This window comes from Cherax quadricarinatus, chromosome 59, assembly GCF_038502225.1.
Source record: "Cherax quadricarinatus isolate ZL_2023a chromosome 59, ASM3850222v1, whole genome shotgun sequence".
NCBI classification, from domain to species: domain Eukaryota; kingdom Metazoa; phylum Arthropoda; class Malacostraca; order Decapoda; family Parastacidae; genus Cherax; species Cherax quadricarinatus.
The window spans coordinates 17,323,676-17,343,990 of NC_091350.1; the positions used below are offsets into that span (position 1 = coordinate 17,323,676).

At 38.8% G+C, this 20,315-nt stretch overlaps 1 protein-coding gene across 1 annotated transcript in view; it reads left to right on the plus strand.

The window, feature by feature from the left end:
* LOC128698807 (peripheral plasma membrane protein CASK-like) overlaps positions 1 to 20,315 on the plus strand; it is a 380,387-nt gene that overhangs the window by 314,947 nt on the left and 45,125 nt on the right. Inside the window, exons 8-9 of the mRNA XM_070097823.1 lie at positions 2,099 to 2,221; positions 18,810 to 19,002. Of these exons, the coding sequence (XP_069953924.1) occupies positions 2,099 to 2,221; positions 18,810 to 19,002 (316 nt within the window). The remainder of the gene's footprint in view (positions 1 to 2,098; positions 2,222 to 18,809; positions 19,003 to 20,315) is intronic.

Sequence of the window (20,315 nt, forward strand, 5' to 3'; positions counted from 1 at the left end):
CGTCCCTGGTGGACGAAATGTTTTCATATTAACATGCCATAACTCACATTGTGTCATATTTACATATATAATGATAGTTGCAAAGAGATCCAACAGGTGGTGTGTTGAACAAACAGTAAGAAACTTTAAGAGTATACGACAAACTAATTAAAGTACTAACGACAGGACTCAGCAAGCAGTATTCTGCTCCCGTAAGTTCTGTTGCAATGCACCAGATCTATAATGGCCCATACTCGCAGGTCCTACTCCCCCCCCCCCCCGAACCACACCCACTCTTGTACCTGACAACCTATAATTATTAAGGCTTCTCACAGTCTCGCTTTATTGACGCCAGATAATATATCACACACACACAAACATATCGTCATAATTATAGTGAGAGAATTAATAGAGATTATTATGAAGATAATAGCTAAAGGAAAGCTAAATGGGAGGCCCGAAACTGATGGGATTAAGAAAGTGTTGTTATAAAGAAATGAGCTGATCAAAAAATTGACACGTTGTAATTCTAGGAAGGTGCTAAGCCTATATTGGTCATTAAGATCCTAGAAAATTGGGAGGTTATTGAGTTTACTCAGAGCAACGCTCTAATTTCTTGGATCAGAAGGTTGTCAAGTGTGAGAAAAAAGTGGTTAGGATTCTGGAAGAAAGGTGTGATGTTGATATATGAATGTAGTGTCCGTGTGTGTCATTGATCATACATCAGAGGAGAGGGACACATAAAGCTGTATAAAACCAAGAAGTGGCTTTGTGAAGTCACAGATCTTTTTATGGCTATAAATTCCACTGCATGGGTCAAAAAGTCGTCAATACAGTATCTTATCTCTATGTATTTAATATTACTATATTCCTCTCACAGGCCCCTTATCACCAGCTCCTAACATGAATACTTGTTCCTTCATGGTGCTGCCAATCTCCATACAATGTTCCTTGCCTCTTCATTGTGTTTTCAGGCTCCTCACTGATAGTTGTACCTACATTGTGTTTCTAGGTCCCTCACATTGCTAGTTGTAGCTGCACTGTGTTCCCAGATCCCTCGCATTGATAATTGTACCTGCACTGTTCCCAGGTCCCTTACATTGATAAGTAAACCTGCACTATGTTCCCAGGTCCCTTACATTGATAAGTATACCTACACTGTGTTCCCAGGTCCCTCACAGTGCTGCTTGCCCCTTTAGCGTTCTGAAGCTCCTTACAGTACACTTGTCCTGGGCTCTTTATTGTTCTGAGATCTCTCACTTTGTACCTTAATCCTTTATTATTTTGAGGTCTCTCACGTTGTTCCTTTGCCCTTCATTGTTCTCTGGTCTCTGACATTATCCATTGGTCTGTTAGAGTTTCTTGGTCGTTGATTTCTTCCCTGGCTCCTCAGATTGCGCCTGAGATATAATGTCTTGTCTTGGCCATCAGTATGATCCCAGGCGCGTCAGTGTGCGCGCCACTCCCTTGTACAAACATTTACCTTGACTGATACTTTCGTGGTGGTGAAGTGTTACAGCAATAGACAGGAAGGACTTGTATCATGTAATTGGACCTAGATAATCTGTGCCAGATACTTTTGTGCGTATATTTTTTTTGTGTGTGTGTGTTTCGTTTGTTTGATGTGTTTGGTTTGCCTAAGGTGTGTATGGAATAATTTTCACAAAATTAAACGGAAGTGTCTGCTAAGAATTAAAGAAAGACGAGGCTTGTCTCAGAACTCGGAAGATTATTATTCTGTTATACTGTGTGCACACTGAACGAGCAGAGTAACTATTGTGATGATGGTTAAGGTAAATTAGTCTCTAATTGGAGTGTGTGGACTTACAAATTTTTATTTCTACTGTTTTAATTTCATCTTGGATGCCTTTTTTTTCCCAGAGGTTTTATTTGATTAGTCTCTCTCTCTCTCTCTCTCTCTCTCTCTCTCTCTCTCTCTCTCTCTCTCTCTCTCTCTCTCTCTCTCTCTCTCTCTCTCTCTCTCTCTCTCTTTTTCTCTCTCTCTCTCTCCCTCTCCCTCTCTCCCTCTCTCCACAACCTATTACACATACCAATATCTGATCAGTGGGTTGTCAAGCTAGTGACCAAGGTGCTTCACGTTGCCTTCCTTCGCCCACAGCTCACTACGCCCACCTGGGAGTGTATCAGCGACCATGCCAAAGACCTCGTCCGTCGGATGCTCACCTTCGACCCGAACGAGCGGATCACAGTCAAAGAAGCGCTCAACCACCGGTGGATCAAGGTGAGACACATCTAGGGAGACCCATGCACAGAAGCACTCGCTGTTTTTATTTATCTTCCCAATACATTGTTTCTCTTCTATTAGAATTAAAGTAGCAGCAACAGCCTGGTTGACCAGGCCGTTGCTGCTACCAGACGAGCCTGGCCTAAGGCCGGGCTCTGAGAGTAGAAAAATTCTCAGAAATCATCAAGGGTATCAAAGATTCTGGTGCATCCTCCTAAGACAAGGTTGGCATTTAGTGAGAATAAATCAGTGTTATTCTATTTTCCTAAGACACTGTTAGTTTTATAATGGAATTAAATCAGTGTTTTCCTATTTTACCAGGACTATGTTAGTTTATATTGGAATTAATTGTAATGAAATTAAAAATAGTTGAGTAAGTAACGTTAACAGCAGAAACAGTCTGCTTGTACAAGCAATCAACAGAAAAGCCTGGCCCAGGCCGGGCTCTGAGGGTAGGAAAAAACAATCTCACACAATAAAGGGAAGGAAGGTGGGGAGCGGCAATATTTGTAAAAGAAACTATGCAAGCTAAGGAAATCGAAAACTAAACAGAAAAATGAAATTTTTTAATGAATATAATCCAAAATAAAGATGAGAAACTGATGGTAGGTAATATAATAAGATAATGATTGGTGAGGAATAAACTGGGCAATTTATGAGACTGAAACTTCAGATAATGAAATCCAATTATGGTTTTCTATGCATTAGCATATAAATGAAGCATGACGAGTAAGAGAAGGCAATACATCCTCAGTATTAGACTTGGTATTTACTGGAACAAAAGAAATCTTCATAGTAAAATATGATAATCCATTTACCGATCATATTTTATTGGAGGTAACCCTTGAGTGGTATTTTGGAAACAGTCTTCATCCATTGTATCCGAACACGCTATACGCACTGAGGACGAATATTAAAAGATAATTCGATTTAATCAGATATTATTGAGGAACATATAGTGTAACAATCAATGAAGTGAATGTGAGGCTAATTGCAATTATATTTCACGACTCACTCTCATCAGTACTTCACTGGGGTTCATTATGACGTGGGAAATGAAAAAAAAATATGCATAAATGTTAACGATTATATTATCAGAATGTGGGCGTGGCTCGCTTATGTCGTGATTCAGACGCGTGTTAAGTTTGCCTAAGTTATTTTCAAGATTTCTTGGCTCATCAATAATTGGTTCCGAAGGGAAGCAAAACAAATTTTGCTTAATGTCTCCAGGGGAAGCCTCCTCTGATACCCCATAAGACTATGAAAATTACATGCTTGTTTTGCCATATATACCTGCCAAATAAGGTAGACAAATGATTCATCATTTTATATGTTTTAAGTTAGAAACAAGGAATCAGGTTTCACCGTTACTTTTAATGTACCCAAAGAACGAAATACCTACTTTTATTTTAGTATTCTCGTAAAAAATATATTTCCATCCCAAATGTAGGCATACAAGCATATATATCAAATAATGCTTCAAAACAATCATTTTATTAATTTTATTAATTTATTAATTTTATTAATAAATTAATAAAATTAATTTATTAATTTTATTAATTTTCAATTGAGACCAAAATGACCATCTTTAAATAACGTACAGAAGCGTAAGAAAGAAGCAATCATAATTTAAGTAGCAACTGAAGCAGTTATAATTGTAGGAAATGCAGTCATAATAGCGCACTACTGAAAGTTAGTTTTGCACAGACATTTACAGAGGGCTGTGCAAAGTAGCCCCTTGTTACAGTTGCAAGATTGATTACGTGGTTTTCGACAACACATTTTACCAGCTTCTGGCACGTCGCTGCAACTTGTGAGATGGTAATCCACTGGGAAACAAGCTTTCCTTCAACTGTTTTCCAACCATGAGGGCAGTGGTCTGGTTCCCGAATTAGTGGATCATGGGCAAATACTCAGATGTTGGCCTGGTAGAGTTCTTTTACAGTGGTGATACAGAGCTTTCCGAGTCGGTGGAATTTCTATATTCTGATTTCGCTGGCAGAACAACTACTTCCTGAGGTGGTTCACCGAACTTGTACTTCCTCCTCCATAGACTTGAATAACGAATTGCTCAGGGAATAGAAGAGCTAACTTTAATCTTCAGTTCGTTAAAGGGCTGGAAGAAACGTATAGCACTTTTGCCAGGCTTAGAAACGAAGGTGTTTTGAACGGCTTCTCTAGCCAAAAACTGAATTGCAACCAGTTTTCTATCTAAAGTTTTGGCAATGTCCCTGATATTCATAATGCATTGATAGAAATCTCACAGGTGGTAACAGACGTAGCTTCAAAGAGAAGAAAATGATAGGTAAGAACGGTAAGAGCCAGAGAGCCTTACCAAACTGTTTGACTGGCCTGTCCTCAGGGCATGAACGATGTGTAGCACGAGTCGTGTAGCTGTTTTCTCTTGGTAAAAGTCTTCATCCGTGTCTTGGCCTGGTCCCCAGTGGTTTACTGTCTTTTCATCAGCACTGGAGATATATATGTAGAGGTCTTTCCAAGATAAGTAGGTTCTTCTAGCTGAAATGCTTTCATCAGTCGTAGCCAGTACTTTAAAAGCACGGTGTTGGGCAGTGTCTTGAATTATTCTGTTTTCCTTCACCATAGCATCGTATCGCCCGGGACACCACAAAACAGCTTGTGTGGTATTTAAGCTCGTCTGCCACAAGATCAACGGTTGCAAGATTTTAGAAAACAAAATCATTATTATCAATGCCTTGTACTTCACTTCATCAATAAGACTGACCCGGAATTCATGGAGGGGTCGATTCCAGGTAACTTTTTGTTGCAGATCGAGCGTAACTTGGTAACTACAGCTCCTGGCATCCCTGCTGAACCTGGCATTCTTGTTGGTGTTGTTTCTTGGCTTGAACTCGAAGGCAGAAAATATTGCAACCTGTCCTTTCGAAAATTCCGTCAGCAGCTCTTTTGCCAACTAGTTTTCTGCTTGATGAGGCCTTCAACAGAATATAAATCAGATGTCAGTCTTTCTACAACTCCCCCAGCATATCAGCATTACTGTAAGTCAGTGAGACATCGAGACTAGTCCCTTACGGTAAGCCTTTATGAAGAACTAGTGAAAGAGTGGTGCAGTAGTACTCGCTCACACCCTACAATATATCACTGTGGGAAAGATGGAACTACATTACATAACTGACAATCTTTTTCTTCTTTAACCAAACCCATCGTAACATAATCAAATGAAACCAGATCATACCAAACCAATGTTAACCTAACAAAACATTACCAAACTAAACAAAATCAAACCACATAATTAACAGTGTTAAAGTAGTGGACATGAATACATAGAGTAAACCCGATTTGAAATCCATAGGGCTGGTCGAAAATGTCTGCAATATTTAATTTTACTCCATTGTAAACTTAAGATGGCTATTTTGGTCTCATTTGCAAGCTAATAAAATAATGCTTTAAGAGAGTATTTTAGAGAAAATTACTAATTGTACACTTGTGGGAAACATCAAAAAGTGTCACGAATGCTGAGTCTCGTCAGCAGTTATAATATAACATTGGTACCACGAGTGATGTATTATCCTGAGACATCATCACTCACACCCAGGGAACACTAGTTATCGCTAGTTATACCCCCAATGAAAAGTAGGGGCGCCATTGGTACTCTAAGATTAAACACAATAAGTGTCCGGGGCCCAAGACTGTTCAACAGCCTCCCACCATGCATAAGGGGGAAATTACTAACAGATCCCAGGCTGCTTTCAAGAGAGAGCTGGACAGATACCTAAAGTCAGTGCCCGATCAGCCGTGCTGTGGTTCGTATACGTTGGACTGTGTGCAGCCAGCAGTAACAGCCTAGTTGATCAGGCCCTAATCCACCGGGAGGCCTGGTCAAGGACTGGGCCGCGAGGGTGTTAACCCCCGGAAAACCTTCCAGGTAGGTAGGCCTTAACCATAACATTAACAACGTTTTTCAGTTGCCATCATTTCTCACGATTTAAGCTGAATTGGTAATAAATGTTACCTGAACACTAACGCAGTACCACAATTTATTACCAATTTTACTGGACTACAACAGTTAATTTGAGGTAACAGGAATTGTTACGTTGTCACCAATTATCAACAGTTGTACTGAAATAATTACCCTATTTTTTTGTATCAGGAAATAGTTATCTCGAGTTTCCTGGAAAACTGTAGGTAATTAGGTTTGTTCCAAGGGAAAACTGTAGGTAAATTAGGTTTGTTCCAAGGGAAAATTGTAGGTAAATTAGTTTGTTCCAAGGGGAACTTATAGGCAGTTAGGTGTGTTCCAAGGGGAAATTGTAGGTAATTAGGTTTGAGAAAGGATAGAGAAAGCAGCATCAATGGTTTAGAAGAATCTTTGACCTGCATCAAGGAACCCTAGTGCTGGTAGCTGTGTTGCGAAGAGCTAACACAAGTTTTCAGACATAACCGTGAGATATCTCTCGTTATCACCTCGGAGGAAAGAGGCATCCAGAAAAATGTTGGGTCCATCGTGCCTCCCGCCAAGCTTATCCACACCTGATCCATCACCCAGGGATTTTTATGGCCTTTCAATCCAGACTCTTCGTCTTGCTCTCTGCTGTTACCTTTTTCGCTTTAATTTTGGCCAGTTTATTGCACATGTTGAGTCGTTTTCTTACCTTCTATTTTCTCTTTAATATGTTTAAGGTTTCTTTCCGTCCTCACATTCTTAAAGAGAATCTTCCTAGCTTGTCCTTGAATATTCTCTTTTTATAATCAGTCTTTAAACACTCATCACCACCGTCTCTAAAGATTATCTTTAAATTTCTCTGCCTGCCTGATCAACCATGCTGTGAAGGACTTATTGATCATTGCGCCACTAGCAGCAACAGATTGGTTGACCAGGGATGCACTGGAGAAGCCTGGCCCAGGGCCAGGCTTCTCCAGTGGAGTAGAAAAAACTCTGGAAATCCATCAAAGGTATAGCAGAGGAAAAAATTTGCTTACCATTCATCAACTTCAGTGTCTTTCAGCCTTCCCTTAAGGTTTGTTTATTATTCTCCAGCTGTGTTGCTTCTATTTATTGTTTCTCATTCACTTTTCTTACTTTTGTAATAGACTAGACACTAGAAAAGCCCTGCTCAGTGCCACGTCAAGAGAAGAGTACATTTTTACGCTTTCTGTAAATGTTTCTGTCATCCTGTGGTTTAAAAGACCCAGGTGTGGTTAGCCTGTCACCACGCACGGCACGAGGATATGGAGTTCACTTATCGCCCAGACATTGTTGGTGTCCCGGGAAATGAGCAGGCAGATGCGGAGGCGAAGGCAGCTGTAACGAGCTGACTATGGTTGATGTCTGTCTCGGTTAAATCATTACCCAAATACATAGACATGTCCTCAAGAAGTGGCTAGCCTGGTGGGCCCAGCAGATGGGAAACAAGTTGTACGAGGTGCTTGGCCCCTCGTTTGAGAAGACTGTCTATTGAGGATCGGACACACATTCGAGGCACAGCCACCTGTTAAGAGGTGCTCTTAACACCCCCCCCCCCTCTCCATTGTTGCTTGTAGCATGCAGCTAGGTATGGAACACAGATTAATCATTTGCCAACTAGGTACTTAGGCTGTCATGGTTTTTATAATTACTGGGTTGCTTGTATGGATCTCGGGAACTTTCAGATTAACTTTTAGACTTTGTCACTTTAGTAGTAGCTTTAACTGATGCTGGTTATTTTAACTTTTACGTGTGTTGTTTTATTAAGTTTACTTTTGATGTTCTTATGTTTTTTAATTGTGAAATACTTTCTCAAAGTTTTCTTCAGATCTCAGAGTTTCTTACTTTCTTGGAAATTTAGTAATAATAGTATAATAATACAAGTAGATTTTTGTTGGATCTATGAAAGACGAGGTGAATCATAGAATTAATGAGTTGAAAAAGGCGAGTGGTGCACTGAGGAGTCTGTGGAGACACACAACGTTATCCATGGATACAAAGAGGGGAATGTATGAGAATATGGTTATACCAACGCTCTTGTATGAGTGTGAAGCATGGGTGGTGAATGTTGCAACAAGGAGAAGGCTGGAGGCAGTGGAGATGTTATGTCTGAGGGCAATGTGCTGTGTGAATATTATGCAAAGAGTCCGTTGTTTGGAAATTAGGAGTAGGTGTGGGGTTAACATATATCCACAGGGCTGAGGAGGGGTTGAGGTGGTTCGGACGTTTAGAGAGGATGGAGTGAAATAGAATGACTTGGGAAATGTATAAGTCTGTAATGGAAGTAAGGTAGGGTAGGGGTTGGCCTAGTATAGGTTGGAGGGAGGGGGTATAGGAAGTTTTGTGTGCGAGGGGCTTGAACTTCCAGCGAGCGTGTGTGAGCGTGTTAGATAGTGGAGACAAATGATTTTCAGGACTTGACGTGCTGTTGGACGTGTTTCTTCTTTTTTCGAATCACCTTGCTTTCGAAAATAATATTTTTCTAAACTAGAAACATAGTTCGGGGGATTTTCAGGAGAAACTAGAATTAACCTTCCACCCACACTCGGGGAAGAACTTTGGATACAATTAAAAAAAATAAAACTTACTGATGTTGTGATGTATTCTGGAGACTTGGTGGAACCTTAGGAACATTTGGGGTCGCAAACAATGTTCCTCCTTTAGTGCCCACTGTCTCAAGATCCCCAAATAGCGCCGAGACCCTCGATCAGGAAAATTTGGTTCCTGTATCTTTATTATAAAAAATTTGCCAGTAGAACTGAGTATTAACTGGACTGTATATTTAATAATTATCAAAATACAATTTGACAAAATAATTTAAGTGGACTTGACATATTCAAGTAATTTGTCTTGGCTACATATTTCCAAATATTAATATCATTTATTATTGCATATACTAATAGCAACAGAGCAGGTGCGTGAGGGGTGTTGCCAGGTGCTGTGTGTGGCAGAGAGCAGCAGTGAGATGGGTTTGGGAAAAGGACAGAAAATTAAAAAAAAATAAAAAAAGACAACATGTAAACACTAGGACATTTTATTGATTATTGGAAACGTTTCATGATGTCTAAACGTTTTGGCTCAGATTTTTCATTTACATAAAAGTAGACTTTGAGTGATCAGATGTTAGTTTGGCCACTAAACATTAATAGGTGGTGAAGTCTTAAGATTTTTTTGTCAAAAATACCTTGTATTAATTGTAAGTTGAAAGTGTGCTTTGATGAAGTTGACTCAGAGTTGGTGATTGTTACCCGGTTGGTTGAATATATGCAGATAAGACAAACATTATCGCATTTCATAACCTCATTCTTTTACCTCGGGACTTCTCTACAACCCTTATAAGTTCCCGTGTTTTGTTCTTTGTGAATGTGTATAAAATTCCTGGTAGACAAAACATCATCATAATGAAATGCCCTAACCTGTTTTGTGTCGGTATATACACAAATAACCTGCACGAGTCACAGTGACTTGTAAATGGTCCACGTGACAGTGTGGCTTGTAAATGGTCCACGTGACAGTGTGGCTTGTAAATGGTCCACGTGACAGTGTGGCTTGTAAATGGTCCAAGTCATCAGCTTCTCTCTCCTATATGCAAGTTATTTTTGTATTGTTCCAGTTTATCTGGAGAGTTTATCTGGAGAGAGTTCCGGGGGTCAACGCCCCCGCGGCCCGGTCTGTGACCAGGCCTCCTTAGGTCAGTGTCCCAGGATGCGACCCACACCAGTCGACTAACACCCAGGTACCCATTTTACTGATGGGGAACATAGACAACAGGTGGAAAGAAACACGTCCAATGTTTCTACTCTGGCTGGGAATCGAACCCAGGCCGTCACCGTGTGAAGCGAGAGCGTTAACCAATAGGGATAGTATAAAGTTACAGCAAAAAAAAAAAAAATGGCTTTTCTACCATATTTATCAAGCAGGATGAATTTTATTATATTTCCATCACACAAGATGAGTTCCCATCATTGTAATGAAATTTGTTAGAGCGATGACGATATTGTCAAATATTCCACTATGTGGGTCAGTAGCTAATGAACATTAATATGTCCACAAAAAGAGTTAGACCATTGTGGATCAGATTTTTTAGACACCCTCGCAGACTGCCACTGTGGCAGCCTGCGAGGTGTAGTCTCGTTCATATATCCCTTCATGTTAACCTTTTATTTTTATACTTCCTTGATAATGTGAGAAGTCACGAAAGCACTTGGAATTTCGCTATTTTTTCACAGTGGTTCTGCATATATATATATATATACTTCAAGACTTCCAACTTATCGTCACAGGAAATAGTCTTTATTTAAATGTATGCCTTTAAATACTACTGATAAGTCGTCAGTTTTCAATAACACAAACTTCCGACGTGGCGTGTGTGGAGAGTTAACAAGAGCTGGTTCTTAGACGTTCTCTTTTATACTTTGTCATGTTTGAGTAAGTAACTACATTTCAAACAGAAGGCAGTACAAATCGGCAGGGTCCAGGAGCTGTAAATCAACCCTTGTAACCATATATAGGTGAGTACATATATACACCAGCGAAGAGGCGGGGCCAGGAGCCGCGAATCGACCCATGCAACCACATATAGGTGAGTAAATACAAGTACACTCACATTTGCGATCGAAACATCAAGACATTTACCGGTATTTATGGACCTGATAAGTACGACTCATGTGCAACACTAACAATCTTCATTGACGCAAGGTTTCGCCTGCGCTAGAAGCTTCATCAGTCGAATACTAAGATGAATCAGGAGCTTTATCAAGCCATGGCTTGATAAAGCTCCTGGAGAGCGAAACGTTGCCACAATAAATGTCACATTAGTTGCACTTGTGTCCTTTTACTTTACAGTTCAAAACTAGCTGGCAGACAAAAGGAGAACATGGAAATATCTAATTTCTACACACATCACTACTAGGCACATTACTAGACACATCTCTACTAGACACATCTACTGAACACATCACCATTAGACACATCTCTACTAGACACATCTACTAAACACATCACCATTAGACACATCTCTACTAGACACATCAGTACTAGATACATCACTACTACACACATTTCTACTAGACACATCACTGCTAGACACATCACTACTACACACATTACTACTAGACACATCACACACATTACTACTAGACACATCACTACACACATTACTACTAGACACATTACTACACACATTACTACTAGACACATCACTACTACACACATTACTACTAGACACATCACTACACACATTACTACTAGACACATCACTACTACACACATTACTAGACACATTACTTCACACATTACTACTAAACACACTAGCCACATCACTACTAAACACACTAGCCACATCACTACTACACACATTACTACTAGACACATTACTACTTGACACATTACTATAAGACACATCAAAACTAGGCACTTTACTAGACACATCACTACTACACACATTACTACTAGACACATCACTACTACACACATTACTACTAGACACATCACTACACACATTACTACTAGACACATCACTACACACATTACTACTAGACACATCACTACACACATTACTACTAGACACATCACTACACACATTACTAGACACATTACTTCACACATTACTACTAAACACACTAGCCACATCACTACTAAACACACTAGCCACATCACTACTACACACACTAGCCACATCACTACTACACACATTACTACTAGACACATTACTTGACACATTACTATAAGACACATCAAAACTAGGCACTTTACTAGACAGATCACTACTACACACTTTACTACTTGACACATCACTACTATACACATATCTATTACACACATCACTACTACACACATTACTAGACACATCAGTACTAGACACATCACTACTACACACATTACTAAACACACTAGACACATCACTACCAGACACATCATTACTACACACATTACTACTATACACATTACTAGATACATCACTACTAGATAGAGCACTACTAGATACATCACTACTAAACACATTACTAGACACATTACTAGATACATCACTACTAGATAGAGCACCACTAGATACATCACTACTAAACACATTACTAGACACATCACTACTACACACATCACTATTACACTCAACACTGCTACACACATCAATTTAAGTAATATATAATTTGAAATAAATATTAGTCACAGCAAAGTGACAAAGAGAAGAAAGTAACGAGGATAAACAACAGTACAGTAGCTTGTGTCATTTCACAAACCAGAGGCTGTAGTGATTTACAATAAAGAAGAAGAGTTTACCTGAGAAACAGTTGTAGGATATGATTTATGCTTGTTTTGACGATATTTAACCATTGACTCCTGATTCCAAGATAAATGAAAACTTTTAGTTGGAAGGTTACATGCAAATCTTTCACAAAAGATTGGTGGGAGACGCTCAAAACTGGAATATATACAGTACTTTTTAAAAGTTTAGGAGAGCTTTGTGGTCTTTGTTGTTGGTCATATAAATGTTAGACATGTCAAGTATTATAGGAAGGTTGTAAGGAACAAACGTAAGAGGATGTAGTATCCTGGAGCATTGCCTTAGAGCAGCGAAGAAGCAGCGAAATATCCACGTCATAATAGATGAAAAGAGGACTGACGTAATACTTCAACCTAAAACCCAAGATGGTATTCCGAGTTTGAAGAGGACAGGTTCTATTTAATCATGAAGACTCTGTGCTAATGTAATGAAACTCATCACCATGCTTCTTAGATAAATATTTTAGCATGAGTAGGTTCATATGTTCGATGGCGCCAGGTTAAAGACAACACTAACAAAATTTAATTTTTATCTAGTTCAGGAACCAAATTTGTTGTTTAAGCTAACTTTAATGCGCTAAGCACTAATCTGAGTTGTTTAGTCTCTATCACGTAAGGTTTTTTGAGATCTTATGATCAATGTTTAGTCTGTTGAAGGTTGAATAACCACATGATATGTTACCTAACAATAACAGATATTATATTATACATTGATATTAAGTGTGGTGCATACAGTGACAAAAATTTATCTTTCTTAGAAAAATACCAAATTTCCATCAAGTCATACAAACATTTACATGTTCTCCAGCAGCAGTGTCCGGTAGTAGTATATAATTAAACTGATCGTCACGTTCTTACCTCATATCCATGATGGCTGTCTTGGTGAAATCGTTCGCCGTGGGATTATGTTTCACAGAAACTGTACATGTTGAAGCAAAATTAAGTTCAGTTTCAAATTCAGCTATAAGCAAAAATTATTTAAACATGAGCTGAAAGCATTGTTGGCAAGTGAATCAGAGCTTTAAGCTTGAAACAAAAGTGAGAGTAAGTGATGTGGGGAAGATAATTAAAATAACATGATCGGACATAGCCAAAAGTGATGCTTTGAATGTGAGGAAGCAGAAGTACAACGTAATGACCGGTGTGTAGCCGATACATGGGAGTCAAATTGGAAAAAAGGGAACCAAGGAAATTATCGGGAATCTGGAGTGTTGATCGATTTTTAATGTCTTGTGATTTGAAGCCGAGATTGGAGGCTATGATGCACACATTTAGGTATCAGTGAACCATCACTCGTGATACAGACATGAACTACAGACTTTTGACATTAATAATTTAATGATGTTTTTAATTGCTGCTGGTTATTTTAACTTGGTATGATAGTATATGTTTGTGTTGACTGTTTATCTTCCTTGCTTTTATTGTTAATTTCGTCCCTGTTCTTGTGTGTTGCGTATATGTCGTGCCGAATAGGTAAAATTGGTCAATTAGCAAGAACTCGTTGAAAATTAAGTCCTTTCTAAAATTTTCTCTTATACGTTTAAAGATATATTTTTTCATTTATGTTACTGTAAAAATTAATAATTTTGCACCAAAGGAATCTTAGTAAACTTACCTAACCTTATTATAAGAAGCGCAATTTAATTTAGTCTAATCCAGCTAAATATATTTTAGGTAAGTTTACAATACTTTAATAAACAGACACAATAAAGTATATTTTTTTCGTTAGGTTCAGAATGACTTTTGCGATATTATTGCATACACAAATTTTTGCTTGCCTTATTCAGCAAGAAGAGCATTACTGTTTAAGCAATTATAGCAAGTTTTACCTATTCGGCACGACATACATGCTTTTAGCATGGTACTATGCATCTGTCAGTGTTGGGCGACAGGTAGGAGCGACTGATCACAAGGAGTACAAGATCGGCAAGTACAGAGACATAGGCCAAGAGTATCAATTTGTCTCAGTGGGATCAGAGACCTGGGGATCATGGGGAAAAAACGCCATATGTTTCTTTAAAGAACTGGGTTCCAGACTTATCGACACCACCAGGGAACCGAGGGCAGGCACATTCATGTTCCAGCGCTTCAGTGTGGCCATCCAGAGCCAAGTATGCTTGCTGCATACTTGGCTCGCATCTGGCTTCGAAGGAACTGAAGATCCATAATCTTTGATATATTGTACCAATGTATACATGATTTTTTTTTGTCAGTGTATTCTGTCTACAAATAAAGTTCACATAGAATATAGGGGGTGGTAGAAAGCGAAAATATTCAAACAGCTCCGAGGAGAACCTGAGTGTTCCCTGAAGTACATTTATTCTCTTCTCTGAGGATGAGGGTCCCCAGTCCAGCTTTATAGGTGCAACTATTGGCAGAAAGGTGGGCTGGTGCAAGTATGAGTAGTGGGGGGGGGGGTTGAAGAGGGTTGGAATAGTTTTAAAAATGCAGCATTAGAATGTGGAGCAGAAGTTTGTGGTTATAGGAGAGTGGGTGCAGGAGGAAAGAGGAGTAATTGGTGGAATGAAGTAAAGGGTGTGATAAAAGCTAAAAAGTTAGTTTATGAGAGGTTTTTACAAAGCAGAAGTGTTATAAGAAGAGTAGAGTATATGGAGAGTAAAAGAAAGGTGAATAGAGTGGTGAGAGAGTGCGAAAGGAGAGCAGATGATAGAGTGGGAGAGGCACTGTCAAGAAATTTTAATGAAAATAAGAAAAATTTTTGGAGTGAGATAAACAAGTTAAGAAAACCTAGAGAACGAATGGATTTGTCAGTTAAAAACAGAGTAGGGGAGTTAGTAGATGGGGAGATGGAGGTTTTGGGTAGATGGAGAGAATATTTTGAGGAACTTTTAAATGTCGACGAAGAAAGGGAGGCGGTAATTTCATGCACTGGACAGGGAGGTATACCATCTTTTAGGAGTGAAGAAGAACAGGATTTGAGTGTGGGGGAGGTGCGTAAGGCATTACGTAGAATGAAAGGGGGTAAAGCAGCTGGAACTGACGGGATCATGACAGAAATGTTAAAAAGCAGGGGGTTATATAGTGTTGGAGTGGTTGGTATTTTTGTTTAATGTATGAAAGAGGGGAAGGTACCTAGGGATTGGCAGAGAGCATGTATAGTCCCTTTATATAAAGGGAACGGGGACATAAGATATTGTAAAAATTATAGAGGAATAAGTTTACCGAGTATATCAGGAAAAGTGTACGGTAGGGTTATAATTGAAAGAATTAGAGGTAAGACAGAATGTAGGAGGTTTTAGAGTGGGTAGGGGATGTGTAGATAAAGTGTTTACATTGAAGCATATATGTGAACAATATTTAGATAAAGGTAGGGAAGTTTTTATTGCATTTATGGATTTAGAAAAGGCATATGATAGAGTGGATAGGGGAGCAATGTGGCAGATGTTGCAAGTATATGGAATAGGTGGTAAGTTACTAAATGCTGTAAAAAGTTTTTATGAGGATAGTGAGGCTCAGGTTAGGGTGTGTAGAAGAGAGGGAGACTACTTCCCAGTAAAAGTCGGTCTTAGACAGGGATGTGTAATGTCACCATGGTTGTGTAATATATTTATAGATGGGGTTGTAAAAGAAGTAAATGCTAGGGTGTTCGGGAGAGGGATGGGATTAAATTATGGGGAATTAAATACAAAATTGGAATTGACACAGTTGCTTTTTGTTGATACTGTGCTTATGGGAGATTCTAGAGAAAAATTGCAAAGGTTAGTGGATGAGTTTGGGAATGTGTGTAAAGGTAGAAAGTTGAAAGTGAACATAGAAAAGAGTAAGGTGATGAGGGTATCAAATGATTTAGATAAAAAAAATTGGATATCAAATTGGGGAGGAGGAGTATGGAAGAAGTGAATGTTTTCAGATACTTGGGAGTTGACGTGTCGGCGGATGGATTTATGAAGGATGAGGTTAATCATAGAATTGATGAGGGAAAAAAGGTGAGTGGTGCATTGAGGTATATGTGGAGACAAATAACGTTATCTTTGGAGGCAAAGAAGGGAATGTGTGAAAGTATAGTAGTACCAACACTCTTATATGGGTGTGAAGCTTGGGTTGTGAATGCAGCAGCGAAGAGGCGGTTGGAGGCAGTGGAGATGTCCTATCTAAGGGCAATGTGTGGTGTAAATATTATGCAGAAAATTCGGAGTGTGGAAATTAGGGGAAGGTGTGGAGTTAATAAAAGTATTAGAGGGCTGAAGAGGGGGTTGTTGAGGTGGTTTGGTCATTTAGAGAGAATGGATCAAAGTAGAATGACATGGAGAGCGTATAAATCTGTAGGGGAAGGAAGGCGGGGTAGGGGTCGTCCTCCAAAAGGTTGGAAGGAAGGGGTAAGGGAGGTGTTGTGGGCGAGGGGCTTGGACTTCCAGCATGCGTGCATGAGCGTGTTCGATAGGAGTGAATGGAGACGAATGGTATTTGGGACCTGACGATCTGTTGGAGTGTGAGCAGGGTATTATTTAGTGAAGGGATTCATGGAAACCGGTTATTTTTATATAGCCAAACTTGAGTCCTGGAAATGGGAAGTACAGTGTCTGCACTCTAAAAGAGGGGTTCGGGATATTAGCAGTTTGGAGGGATATGTTGTGTGCCTTTATACGTATGTGCTTCTAAACTGTTGTGTTCTGAGCGCCTCAGCAAAAACAGTGATTATGTGTGAGGTGAAAGTGTTGAATGATGAAAGTATTTTCTTTTTTGGGTCACCCTGCCTGGGTGGGAGACGGCCGACTTGTTAAAAAAACTATATATATATATAATATATATATATATATATATATATATATATATATATATATATATATATATATATATATATATATATATATATATATATATATAATGTTGCTTTGTTGTGGGATGTGATAGTGAGGTGTGGGCTAGACCCTTAATATGCCTTCCTTTGATGCATTACTTTCATTGTTCCTTGATAATGTGAGTAGTCACGACAGCGCTTGGAATTTCTATATTCTTTCACAGTGGTTGTTTTGCGCATATATATATATATATATATCTATATATATATATATATATATATATATATAGATATATATATCGTGCCTAATAGGCAGAACTTGCGATCTTGGCTTAAATAGCAACGCTCATCTTGCCATATAGGAGAAGCTAAAATTTGTGTATGCAATAATTTTGCCAAAATCATTCTGAACCTAACGGAAAAAATGTATTTCACTGTGCCTCTCCTCATGGGACATACCTCTTAGCTCAGGGATTCCTTTGTTAATATAAAATGAAACAATTTTTAAGAACATGAGTGGAATTCGGTGGTTAAAGTATAAATGCCTAAACACGCAATTTTCTTATTAAATTCACATTGTCTGATTCAGTGAAACAACCAAAATTGTTTTTCAGATTAGGAATTTATCTTTGTATTAACCTTTTTTAAATCAAACTTATTTAATTAATTCATTTAAACATATAAATAAAACTATAGCAAGTAATAAAAATTGTTATTTGCAAGGAACATTTTTATGTATAGTAACTTTAGCTGAGTGTGGAAGATACTTTTAAAAAACAAGATTCCTTTGTGCAGCACGATTGTAATGCTTGAGCAGCACTGAGAAGTGCTGAGTATATTTGCTTGTCAACTGTTGTAATTTCAAAGGAAAAGAGAGAAAGAGGCCCCGGTAACAAACTGGTCCAGACGTCTAGGAAAGATGGAAAGATTTATCAATGGAATAATGAAGAAGAATACATTCGCATATATTAATGTTCACAGATAATGTTTAAATGATAATGAGAATATGAAAAGAAAAAGTGAGTAAATTATCGTACAACCTGGACTGGCTGCTAGAGTTTAACCTCAGTAATTGTGATGAATTGAGCTAGATAAAGAGAAGGGTCTGGGAGGAAACATCATGCCAAATGTGTTTTCCAAAACCTGCAACATTTGTAGCGTACACCTGACAAACCTAAGACTGAATTTCAGAAGTCCGAATAAAGAGTCTGAAGCATTATTACATTTAATAAGATCAATCCTGTTTGATGTTACAACTGTGCAGTGATGATTCTTTGTGTGCGGAGGTTTTCCTTCATTACCTAAGTCATCATTTTCCTAAGTTGCCGTTCTTGTCTTTTATGGATATTGTCATTTGGAAATTTTTGCACAACTGATATCTGCACTCATGTCTTTCCTTATGCTTCCTGCATTGTATAAATGCGATCTCTCTCTCTCTCTCTCTCTCTCTCTCTCTCTCTCTCTCTCTCTCTCTCTCTCTCTCTCTCTCTCTCTCTCTCTCTCTCTCTTTACAGTTTGCCGTTACTTTGAGTATGAACTAAGATTATTATTCTCACCGTGGCTGCCTTCACTAGTATTGACCGTGTGTGTCTTGCCGGCAGGACCGTGACAAGTATGCCTCGAGGTCACACTTGCATTCTACGGTGGAGGAGATGCGCAAGATGAACGCTCGCCGCAAGCTGAAGGGTGCGGTGCTGGCTGCGGTGTCGTCGCCCCGCTGGACCAGCTTCTACAGTGACCCCACCCTCGACCCCTACCCTGAACTACCTGCTGACGATGATGTCTGCAGCACCGGTCAGTATCACCTCCAACACTACCATACCCCACTTCTCACCACCACCACCAGTACAAACATCGCTACTACCACTATTACTAACATCACAACCACTACCATTACTAACATCACAACCACTATTACTAACATCACCATCACCACTACTACTGCTATGACAAACATCACAACCACTACCACCAGTATAAACATCACTACCACTATTGTCACAACCACCATTACTAACATCACCACTATTACCAACATCACTACTATTATTAACATCACTATTACTAATATACCACTACTACCATTATTAACATCACCACTACCACCATTACTAACGTCACAACCACCACTGTTACTAATATCACCACTACCACAGTTACTAACATCACCACTATTACTAACATACCACTACCACCATTACTAACTTCACAACCACCACCACTATGACTTACATTACTGCCGCTATTACTAATATCACAACCACTACCTCCATTACTAACATCACTGCCATTACCACTATTACTAACATCACCACCAATAACACAATTACTAACATCACAACCACCACCATTACTAACATCACTACCAATACCACAGTTACTACCATCACAACCACTGTTACTAACATCACCATTACCGTTGTTATTGACATCACCATTACCACTGTTACTAACATCATAACCACTATTACTAACATACTACTGTTCCTAACATCACTACCAGTATTAATAACACCACTACCACTGTTACTAACACCACCACTACCACTGTCACTAACACCACCACTACCACTGTCACTAACATCACCATTACAACTATTACAAATATCACCATTACCACTGTTATTAACATCCCCACTACCACTATTACTAACATCATCACCATTACCACTGTTCCTGTCACCAAAACCACCACTACCACTATTACTAACATCACCACCACTACCACTGTTACAAACATCACCACCAATACTAACATCACCACTACCACTGTTACTAACATCATTACCACTACCACTGTTACTGCATCAATACCACTATTACTACCACTACCATCACCACTACCATTATTACTAGCATCATTACCACCAATCCTTCCAGAATCAGTATTAGTCAGTATAACGTCACTACAAAAAATGTAAACAACAGTATGTATGTTTAATGAATATCAGCGCGTAAGTGAAAACTTGAAATTTAGTAAAATAAATACTTGAAACTGAAATATAATTCGAATAAATAATAATTAAATTTATAATAAATTTAATTGCTTGTGCAAACGTTGTCTCAGACTTTGTATTAATGTAATCTACAAAAAAGTCCAACAATAC